This window comes from Polypterus senegalus, chromosome 12 (genome assembly GCF_016835505.1).
Source record: "Polypterus senegalus isolate Bchr_013 chromosome 12, ASM1683550v1, whole genome shotgun sequence".
In the NCBI taxonomy this organism is placed as follows: Eukaryota; Metazoa; Chordata; class Cladistia; order Polypteriformes; family Polypteridae; genus Polypterus; species Polypterus senegalus.
In genome coordinates this window covers 81,804,212-81,816,395 of record NC_053165.1, presented here as the reverse complement: position 1 = coordinate 81,816,395, position 12,184 = coordinate 81,804,212, and the positions used below count along the sequence as shown (strand labels likewise).

Below are 12,184 nucleotides of genomic sequence, written 5' to 3'. Positions count from 1 at the left end.
TTGAATGGCTTCTATGTGATTTCAACTGGCCAGACTAACAGGTCTTTGAACCGCTTGACCTTGATGGCGTGACTGACTTGTGGACCAACAAAAATGCCTTCTTTCATATTGTCATCAGTTATTTGAGGAAAAATCTGTCTGAAATGTCAAAAAAACCTTACATACTCCATTGCTTTAATAAACCTTTTTCTCAGTTTTAAATGAACTGGGGGCCAAAAATGTCATAGTTGGGTCAACAAGTGGTTTACATACTCTGAAACCGAATTCTTCTAGACAAGAAATTTCTTTTAAATGTAATGACACTCTTTGGCATGGTTGTCCAGTTCGCAGTTATTGGGGTATCTGAGCTACAGTGTCACAATGTTTAGATCAGCACAGATGTTCCAATTGTTGCTGTACGCTTCGATAATGGTTTCATGTTTTGTAGGCTCCTCACATCTGTACTGCATTGCCAATGGCTATTGTGCTAAAACACAGGGGCTTAACAGTAACAAAGCAATAAAAAATGTCACTTTTGTTGGTCCCACCCACAATCCAAAGCTGCAACTGGACTAAAAAAAGAGCTTACTTGGTTGGCAACATATTAGTAGATTTAAAATAGAAATGGAAGTCACAGAAATAGACAACTGCAAAAAAATATATATATATATGTGGTAAGAAATTCTAAAGGTTATTTTTGTGATTGATACCCAAAGTGTACAGGAAGCAAAATCAGTGTTGTCCAATGTTAAACACTTTCGTAATTATGCCACCTCACTTAATTCTAGGCACGAGAACGATGTATTGAGACGTGGAGAATCCTACACAGCAGTTCAAATGTATAGCAGTAATGAAAGGTTACCGAAAGCAGCAGGAAACACAGACCAAGTGAGCCAGGAGAGATTTATTGAATTACAACACCTGACCAAGACTGGGTAATTCTAACAAATTTGTTTCTGTCTTTGTGTTCCAATAGGGTTTTCTCTTATCTTTCTATTAGCTAATTTTTGATAAAATATCCCTTCCTTAGGTGAAGAATGCAAAGACCACTTGTATGCCTTTTACACCATTTCAAAAAGCCTGTGGAAAATTTAATGAATAGTAATAAGACAAGGCAAACGTAAAGGCCAGCAAAGATACCAGAAGACAGCAGTACAGCTGGATGAGAAAAAACATTTACTGAAAATGAAAGCTAAGGAATTTGGGGTTTTGGGGGAATGATCCATTGAGAAACCTGAAGAAAAGAGAAGCATGCAAAATACACAAAAATTACAAAACAGAAACATTAGATAGATTGTAAAAATTAACAAAATCCCTGAATTGATTCTTTGAACAGAGTCTGGTTCATTTAAAATAAGTGGCTCGTAAATTAACAGGCAAAACATAACGTATTTTTCACAAGAATTGGTACAATTCCTCAGTGCCAAATGTGTTCTAGCCCCTTAGAAAAGTAGAATTATTTTCAGCTGAGGTTTCTTCTTTTTTAAAAAAAAAAAAAAAAAGTCCAGTTTGAATCCACATTTTCTCATCAGAAGTTTTTCCTGAATACCTTCTAATTGTCAAAAATGTTAATTTCACATAAACCTAGTTGGGACACATTAAGGATTTACGCTACGCAGGTTAAAAACTGGCCCTTCTGAAAACTGCTCCTTATGTAGAAATGATGTTGTCAGAAGTTTTGACAGAATGAATGGAGTATTGGAATTTAGCAGAATGTAATGGCTAACATGACATCTAGTGGATACTACGTGTCACTGAAATATTTTCAACTTAAAATTCCTTTAAATTCAACTTTAACTATAACCCAGGAATGTCAAAGTCTGATCCAGTTTTTCAGTTCAGTCATTTTCTTAATTAATAGCCAAGTACTGCTGCTAATTGATCAGACTTGTTTTGCCTTAACTATAACCGATTTATTTTTTAAAACTCAAAACCCTTAATTGTTTTTCTTTTTTTTCTTAACAAGAAGCCAGCAATAATGAAATGAAGAGCGAACTGAAAGATGACCAACTAACTTGATCCCACTGGCACTTCTCTGCCCATCGTGTGACATCTGTTTTAAAGAGAAGAATATAAGAAAAGAAAAAGTGAAGGTCTGCAAAAAATAACTGATATGCTGAGTTCCACAAAACATTTAGAAGGGGCTCTCAAAGAGGGAAAAAAAAAACCTATTTGAAAATGTCTAGTTTCAGTGTGATGGTACTGATAAGCTATTGAATTAAATAAAGTGCATCATTAACAGCAACAAGTGGCTTCTAATTAAGAAATTAATTGAAGTAAAAAATGATGGCCCTACAAAAACTTTAAGATCCCTGGGTTAGCTGCAAATCTGCTTAAGGAAACAAACAATGAAAGATTCTAAATCTTAAAAACCAAATCAATTAAAATTAAGGCACATGAAGTAGGTGTCATTAGTAATGATAACTGGCTACTAAAGAAACAAAACCTTCAGCCACTACAGCCCTCCAGAATCCAAGCTTGACACCGATGCTCTAAAAGTTCTTGTTCTATTATGGAACTGCAGGATGTACCACTGCAATCAAGATCAACCCTTGACAAGCTGCCAGTCATGCCACAAAATGGCTAATACCTAATATATAATATTCTATGGCTCATAAAAGTGTAATTATCCTTATCTAAATTAAAATACATAAACAACCTGAGATATTAGTAAAAGAAGAGCAGATTTCCTTGTCAGAGAAAGCAGGTGTGTGCTATGTGGACAGCTTCGTATTATATAGTTCAACATATTTAATCCCACTATCAAGGTAGGTGTAGAGTGTGTGCCGGAGTGTGCTAAAAGGAATCAATCATAGTTAATTTCAACGACTGGTATATAAAATTGGGTGTGGCCAAAACAGACGGCCAAGACTAACACTCCTTACATGTAATAAAACAATGTACAGTGTCAACACTTGTTAAACATCGTTTAGGAAAAAGCTTATTGTAAATTTATTTATTTTTTTTTCATTTACTGTTAGATGTAGGAAATAGCTGTGTGTGAAATAAATGATAGAAAATCCACAAAATAGTGTGTCGTATTTTAAAACGCAATGGAATCTCTATATTAAAAAGTATGACACAGAAGTCTGGCACATTTAAAAACAAAATGAAGCCTTCAACCATTTCATGAATACATTAAGGCACTCCAAAGTTGAGGAGATCTGAAGATCAACCGAGTATTGGCATCAAATCCCAAAAAAACAAGCATATAGAAGTGCAGGCGAGGACAAAGGAGTTCATAAGCTTCGAGGCAGCAACCCGCTTAAGACAACAAACTTCAAAACAACTGCAGTCAACACAGCTTTAGTATGTAAATGATATGCCGTGTGCGTCTCATTCTGTCATTTCTTAGAAGACCGCAGAAACATAGTGAGTTTTAAACTGCTGTATCCTCACCATTTTACTAATCCCTTCTCATTTTAGTGTACGTACATCACATTCACATTCATTGTGTCCCCTCCTAGCCAATTTTTTTAACCTGTGACTGTAATGTATGTATAAACCTAGGTTTTCAGTCCAGCAGAAAGTTTGACTGGACTGATATTACAGTCCAGACACCTCAGCCTTGGCATGTTTGAGGATAAAGTACTTTTTCATGGAATATCTACTCATAAATTACTATTTATTAAAGTCATAAAATGGAAAGAGAAAATCAAATTGTTCATTGAACAAAAAATGTACTTTCAGACCATTTATACTGTATTAGAATGGTATGAGAATCTATAGATACTGCATCAAATGAAAAACACAGCACTGTTTTGCTAAGACATTCACAGGTTTGCACAATCACCTTAAATGCTGTAAACCCAAATTTAACAGACCAATGAAGTATGACAAAAGAGGGAGATTGATTTACACCTGAACTATTTGAAATGTACAGATGTTTTACTTCAATGTCCTTAAATATTGTCTAGTGGCAACAGAAGGATCATGATAAGCATACACAAATAACAGAAAAAAAACCTTATGAATACTTAAAGATGATTAAGGCTCACTTCCATGTCCTTTCAACATGTGAAAAACACTAGGGCCATTCTATTCTTAATGGGCTCCAATGTCGGATTACTGGATAGCTTGAAGCATCAATCCCTTGTGTTTCCATTCAATTCTTGTTCAGCGATGTTAATGATACAGTAAATTTAAATTCTCTCTAAACAACATTGGGTAATGGCCATAAACCCATTTTACATAAAATGAAGTAAAGGAACCTGAAGTGTCCACAATTTTCTAGGATTTTTCTTTTTTCTCTTTTTAGCCAAGATTTCAGTCAAAAAATTCCAAAGCTGAAAAAGGTTCAGGGCTTCTAAAAATGATAAAAATGTGGGGGAAACTAACTTAATCTTCACATACAGCAGACTATGAAAGATTTTCATTTGTAGATATTACTAAAAAGTGTTGCCCTCTCCTATTACAGTTTTATAATTTTAATTTATTCTATTTTTGCTTTTTAAATAAATTTAACCTTTGATAAAAAAATAAATGTGGGATTTCTCTCATTCATCATCCAAGTTCTGATTCAAAAGAAAGTTAGCAGCAAGGTTTTCATTCTTCTCACAGGCAAAGTAGGCTTGGATAACCAAATTTTCAGGGAAGCCAAGGGCTTTTAACTGCAAAACAAAGAAAACGAACAGGGTGACAACTATTTTTTTTTTAACTAATATCTCTTACTTTTATGAACATTCTGGGCTTTCTGAACAGAAAGGACTTGCATTAAAAGGCATGACAGTTTATCGTATATTTTATAAAGATATTTTTATTTTCTCATGAAGTAAACTTTGATTAATGGTTAAGATCAATGCAATGTACTTAATGTAAGCAGGAACACTAATGTGAATCTATTAGGCTATCTCCAGTTACTTTTCCTCTGTTCTTTCAAATTTTTTGACACCAAATGCTTTCCAGTCCTAAGCAAAAATCTAATACTAGATAAAGGGTACCTACCAACTTATGCTGTTTATTACACTAACAAATTCATCCAAAAGTTCATAAAACATTGCCATCTTGCAGTGAAAAGCTGTTGCGGCACTTTTAGTTGCGATGACTCCAATCCAGACTTCCTCCAACTCAAAATCAGTAACATACATAACTGTGGAGAACTTTTAGCTCTCTGTTCCTTGCAGACACACTAGTAAGTTGTTGATCATAAACTGCTCATCTCAAGTCCTGCTACTGCATCTCTATTGGGTTTAGGTCTGGAGTGTGACTGGGCCAGTCCAAAACTTTAATTTTGCTTCTTTTCAGCTGCTCACATATTTGATTTTCCATTGTGCTTTAAATAGTTGTCTTGCTGCATAGTCCACCTACGCTTTGGCTACAGCCCATGGACAGATGACCAGACATTCTCTTTAAAACATTTCAGATAAAGAGCCAATTTCATGGCTTCTTTAATTATAGCATGTTACTCATGTCCTAAAGCAGCACCTCACCACCACCACGTTTAACTGCCAATGTGATATTCTCACAGTGTAATGCTGCAATTACCCTATGCTGGATACAATGGAACCCATGTTGTCTGAAAATATCCAGTTTTCCCTCATCTGCACAGAAAACATTCTGCCAAAAGCCTTGATCATCTAGGTGCTTCCTGATAAATGAGAGATAAACATGTACATATCTTCTTTGTTAATAAGGATTTCCAACTTACTATGCTTCAATCAATCATATTTTTGTCCCATCATAAATAGTGATCTATGCTTAGACAACAGAAGCGTGCTGTTCTTTGGAAGTGTTTTTAGTATCCTTTATGGCTTCCTGGATGATTTTAAGCTATGGTGTTGGGTGTAACTGTGGTAGACTAATAACTGCTAAAAAGATTCCCTACTCTTTCAAGTGTTTTTGATTTGGAGATAACAACTCTCACTGCAATTCAGTTGAGTACCAGTTCTTTAGAAATGGATTTGTTACCGTGTACAGAGTGATTGATATCAAAATCTTCATTTATCGTTTTCAGAAATTTACTTCAATGTTGGCATCACGGGCTCATAAAGGTTTGTGCCGACAACTTGTCTCTCATGGTAAAAACCAAACTAAGTAGGGTTTACATTGCACAAATCTGGCTGTGTTCAATCATCTCACTCCAATTATCCCTTTAGTATGGTTGGCTAGAATATGGGGCAATTAAGTTTACATGAGATAAATGAAATAAGTAAAAACCAAAATGTTTATGTACCGTTTAACTTTTTGGTTGAAAACATTCAGTGTCATAAATTTACAATAACAGAAGGAATCAAAAAGGAGGCAAATACTTTTTCATAGTACTGTTACTTATTGACTCTGAAATGGCTCCTAAAACACCACTGTAAGACTGACTTGTATGAGTTAACCAATTAACTTTGAATTAATTTTTACTGATAAAAAAAAAAAACTACAGTAAATAATGAAAGCATTACTGCTATTCCTGAGAAGTAACATCTGGATATCCAGAGTACAAGTAAACAATAATATGTAAAAAAATAATAATAATATATATATATATATATATATATATATATATATATATATATATATATATATATATATACTGTATATTGCTCAACAGAATAAAAGGAACACTTTTTAATCAGAGTATAGCATAAAGTCAATGAAACTTATAGGATATTAATCTGGTCAGTTAAGTAGCAGAGGGGGTTGTTAATCAGTTTCAGCTGCTGTGGTGTTAATGAAATTAACAACAGATGCACTATAGGGGCAACAATGAGATGACCCCCAAAACAGGAATGGTTTAACAGGTGGAGGCCACTGACATTTTTCCCTCCTCATCTTTTCTGACTGTTTCTTCACTAGTTTTGCATTTGGCTACAGTCAGTGTCACTACCGGTAGCATGAGGCGATACCTGGACCCTACAGAGGTTGTACAGGTAGTCCAACTTCTCCAGGATGGCACATCAATACGTGTCATTGCCAGAAGGTTTGCTGTGTCTCCCTGCACAGTCTCAAGGGCATGGAGGAGATTCTAGGAGACAAGCAGTTACTCTAGGAGAGCTGGAGAGGGCCATAGAAGGTCCATAACCCATCAGCAGGACCAGTATCTGCTCCTTTGGGCAAGGAGGAACAGGATGAGCACTGCCAGAGCCCTACAAAATGACCTCCAGCAGGCCACTGGTGTGAATGTCTCTGACCAAACAACCAGAAAGACTTCATGAGGGTGACCCAAGGGCCCCATGTCCTCTAATGGGCCCTGAGCTCACTGCCCAGCAGCATGCAGCTCGATTGGCATTCGCCATAGAATACCAGAATTGGCAGATGCACCACTGGTGCCCTGTGCTTTTTACAGAGGAGAGCAGGTTCACCCTGAGCACGTGACAGAAGTGAAAGGGTCTGGAGAAACCATGGAGAACATTATGCTGCCTGTAACATCATTCAGCATGAGCACTTTGGTGGTGGGTTAATGATTGTCTGGGGAGGCATATCCATGGAAGGTCACACAGACCGCTAAAGGCTTGACAAAGGCACCTTGGCTGCCATTAGGTATCGGGATGAAATCCTTAGACCCATTGTCAGACCCTATGCTGGTACAGTGGCTCCTGGTGCACGACAATGCCTGGCCTCATGTGGTGAGAGTATGCTGGCAGTTCCTGGAGGATGAAGGAATTGATACCATTGACTGGCCTCCACACTTTCCTGACCTAAATCCAATAGAACACCTCTGGGACATTATGTTTTGGTCCATCCAATGCCACCAGGTTGCACCTCAGACTGTTCAGGAGCTCAGTGATGCCCTGGTCCAGATCTGGGAGGAGATCCGCCATAACACCATCTGTCATCTCATTAGAAGCATGCACTGATGTTGTCAGGCATGTATACAAGAACACAGGGGCCATACAAAGTGCTGCGTACAATTTTGAGTTGCTGCAATTAAATTTTGGCAAAATGGACTAGCCTGCCACATAATTTTTCACTCTGATTTTTGGGGTGTCTTTGAATTCAGGGCTCTGTAGGTTGATCATTTTCATTTCCATCAAACGATGTGGCATCCTTTCGTTCCTAACACATTACCCAGTCTATATCAGTATAGATATCCAGGAGGATTTCTTTTTCCAATTGAGATCTGATGTGTTTTCAAAGTGTTCCTTTAATTTTTTGAGCAGTATATATATATATATATATATATATATATATATATATATATATATATATATATATATATATATATATATATATATATATATATATATATATATATATATATATATATATATATATATATACACACACACACACACACATATACATACACATACATACATACATACATATATATATGTATATATATTATATATATATATTTATATATGCAGGATAAATACAAACCTCATACTAAGTTTCAAACTAGGGTTCACTGATATTTGTGAGATTTATGAATACATTTGCTTTTATATACAAATTAAAAATTCCAGTAATGTGCAAAAGTTTGTAGGAAAATAAGAATGTCATATTTTACATGAAAAAATTATACAGTATATTTTACTTATTTTCTTGAGATTTGTCTAAACGTTACACTACAATGCAACACACTTACCCGCTCAATGGCTTCTTTTTCTTGTGGTGTAACCTGGATGTAGTTAACAGGAGCTGCATCCTCTGCCATAGCTCCCAAATCCCCTTCACTTTCACCAATATCAGCCAAGTCACCTAATGGCTCATTCAGCATTTGGATGAAGAGCTCCTGGTGCTGACTAATTTGCTGTAAGGGGAAAAAAAAAACATTTTTTAAGCATACATTTTTAGATGGTATACACTGTTTAAGCATTAAATCATAATGGAAATACTGGTCTTAGCTGTGTTAGGCTATGTCCACACTACTATGTTTTCATTTAAAAATGTATACATTAGTCTCAGTTTTCGCCTTTCATCCATTGTACCCCAGAGTTTTTAACCCCTGGTGTTTTTAACAGAGCTGCATATTTCTGAAAATGCCAGCACATATTTGCAGTGTACATGTTTTAAAAGAGATTTTTGATAAAACAGACTAATTGTGCTCTAATTGGTTTATGCTTATTGAACCAAGCTAAGCACCTTAAACATCTGCAAGTTCCATTCACCTGGACCGCATACCGACATCACCAATAGCTTTCACCATAACAGTCACCTGCTTGTGAGACCCTTTATTTCTTTAATTTACATGCTAAACAGTTTAGATATTTCCTCTTAGACGGTACTAAGCTCTTCATTGTTCATCACAAGTTAAATTAGAGCAGAAGGCTGCAATCGTTCTAAACAACTTACTAAAGCCCATTAGACTGTTCTCCTGTAGCAAGATCAAATATGTTTAATTCATACTGGCACTGGTGGTTATAATAATCCAGTAGTAAGTACATAAAATAATTAATAACAGGGCTTTGTAAAATGTCTTTATATTTTTTTTAAACCACTTCGAGCCATATGTACTCCAAAACTGCCCTTTGTACATCTGAATGTATGATGTTGTCATTATTAACTAATTAAAACACATATACAGCTAATATTATTAATTGAATAGCAGTGAAGCACTTATCACTGCTGTGTTCAAATCCCAGGTCTGAACATAAAGCTGGCACACTCCTTTCTTGTGCACAAAGGGTTTTTGTCATGATCATCCCAGGTATGTGTGGTAACACTGACTGAGCAAAAATAGACGGAGAGTGGGTGCATTCTCTGCAACTGACTGTCACTGTGATTTGCATACTGCAGCCACAAGAGGATTTGGCCCCCTAGGAACTTGAATAACCATATACAGATCTGAGAGTAGATGGGAGTAAAACATAACTTTCTTAATCCTTATATAAATGGAATATAGAGTAATTTTAGAGTTATGATATGTATCAGTATGGCTATCATAACTACACACAAAATAAAAAAGCAACCCGGTTTGGTACACTAACAACCTGACATGAAATCTGGGCTACACTGAAAAAGAGAAGAGCACTACTCTTAAAAACGCCATTCCTTAAAAAAGAGGCCTATAAAAGAAAAACTGAAGAATCTCTCTTTATGGACATTAAGAATGAAAATCTGGTGTTAAAAAAAGAAGTTAGGATGTATTAGGCAAGCCAGAAAATTCACCTGTAACAGTTGGGGGTTTTCACTTCCCAGCTGCTGCAGAAGAGCTGGTAACAAAGCTGGGTTCTGCTGAATCACTTGTCTCATATTTTGAAACTGAGACTGGTCTCGGAGGAATTCTAATGGATTGTCACCTTAGGGATGAAAAAATAAGTAAATAAATCAACTGTAAAACTAACAACTGTTAATTTGTTATTTGGATATAACAAGCTGTTTCTAAAGGAAAAAAGTGTTTATGCATTATCATAGTCTTAAGACAGAGGGCATTTATAATTAACCTTTTTTATTTTATTACTACTCTAAATACATATTTTGTTTCATACTACATTTTATGAATGGAAATTAACTTTCTTCCTTAAGTGGTATAAGCAAATATACAGGCTTCAAAACAAAGAGGCTGTATTAAGTGGGTATTCAAGATAAGCTTTACACAAAGAACAATGGATTTTAATATGGACACTCAACAATTTTTTTGCTTGTAAAAAGTAAGATATTTATCATTAATGTACATATACACAATTGTAAGAGCCAATTCCTAAACCAATGTTTAATTTACCTAAGGTTTTTGCTTCACTTGAATAGAATGTAGTTTTCACATAGATAATGGAAGATTCTAGATTTCCCCTAGAAGCTAAACAGTTAATGGAATGAACTTAATGTTACTATGATTCCTTTGTGACAATAGAATGATCTCAGATTGTAGTTAGAAAGCCAGAAAGAAGCATGAATTGGTAGACAAAAAGACATTAGGAGCATATAGGTTTCTGAACATATGTATATATGTCAAATGTTTGCTCTTAGTGTATCATTAAAGAGAATTTTTTTTTCTTGTGTGTATTATCTTTATTTTTATGTGAACGGTTTGCTTTGAATTTCACTAAAACATTTAAAATGAACATATTAGACTGTTTTTTTGTATGAGGAGTCCTACTAACTCCTGGAATGTCTTTCTGGGAGTTGCATTTAGAACTATTTTGAACTATATGGAAACCTTTAACAAAAACAGGACCTATCTACAATTGATTATTCCAGATTAGTTTATTTTTATATATTGTACATTCTAAGGGCACACTAAGTTTGTGTGCGTATAATTAAAGTTACAAAACTTCCATGTAATATGTACATGAACGTTTACATACGGTGTGTGTGTATAATGTCTTATATAAAAGCACATACGGTATATACATTTTATGAGCAAAGGCAATTAAACTAAGGCCAGCTGTCTTAGAGAAAAAAAAAAGTGGGGAAAAAAAATTCAAGTCAATGTACTGTAGATACTAGAAGAAGAAGAAGAAGAAGAAAAACTATTGGGATTAGAATGTGGCTTTCTTTTCCTTACCCGACTTACAGTATCCTTGTTGAATCTTAAAATATTTTACCACCAAAACCTGTGTATCAAAAATTAAATCACCTTCTTTGCTAACATAGGCACCATGAAGGCAAAATTAAGAAATTGTGGACTTTCACTACTGCACAAATCCAAGTAAGCTTTAAAGGAACTTTTTTTTTTTTTTAAATAAAATATTTTTAATGACATTTAGACATACAACTTGGTCCTCCTAATAGTACCAGAAAAATGGCATCATAGGGTCTAGCAAATTGAGTGGAACTGTCTTTTCATTTCAAAACATTTACTCCATCAAAGCACTTCAGTGTCTTCATGTTTGCAAACATAACTGGCAATGCTGAATTGGTCTAAGATGGAGGTATGTGTGTTACCTAAAGCAAAAAGATGTCACATCTGGTCAGAGCTCCTACATTTTCTTTTACTTGCTGGCAAAAATAACTATGGTTTAGTGATTTCAAAGGAACTGAAGTAGGTCTTGAAAAACAAATGGATGAATGAATGACTGAAACAATTAAAATAAAAAAGCGTCAATAAGCATACCTTCTGAAGAAGGGTTTTCAGTAGATGCTGGTTCATCTCGTCTTGGAGGTGTTTCACGTACCGGGCTGCCAGGAATTCCCTAAAATTTAAAATAATTCCTTATAATACACTCTTATAAAATTAAGAAAATAAATTGCTGAATCTTTGGCATTGCATAATCCAAGATAAACATTTTTCTTCTGTGTTTTCAAAAACTGTAGTTATTTTATTTATCCCTGCACAGACAACATTTGAAATATACAGATATCTGAAACCTGCTAAATGAAATCAATGTTA

The 12,184-nt window shown here is 35.1% G+C and overlaps 1 protein-coding gene across 1 annotated transcript in view; it reads right to left on the bottom strand.

The window, feature by feature from the left end:
* Positions 1 to 868: 868 nt before the first annotated feature.
* rad23aa (RAD23 homolog A, nucleotide excision repair protein a) overlaps positions 869 to 12,184 on the bottom strand; it is a 31,778-nt gene continuing 20,462 nt past the window's right edge. The window contains exons 6-9 of the mRNA XM_039772642.1: positions 11,909 to 11,987; positions 10,024 to 10,154; positions 8,501 to 8,665; positions 869 to 4,589 (exon numbers count right to left, since the gene is read on the bottom strand). Coding sequence (XP_039628576.1) covers positions 4,476 to 4,589; positions 8,501 to 8,665; positions 10,024 to 10,154; positions 11,909 to 11,987 — 489 coding nt within the window. The 3' untranslated portion in view covers positions 869 to 4,475. The remainder of the gene's footprint in view (positions 4,590 to 8,500; positions 8,666 to 10,023; positions 10,155 to 11,908; positions 11,988 to 12,184) is intronic.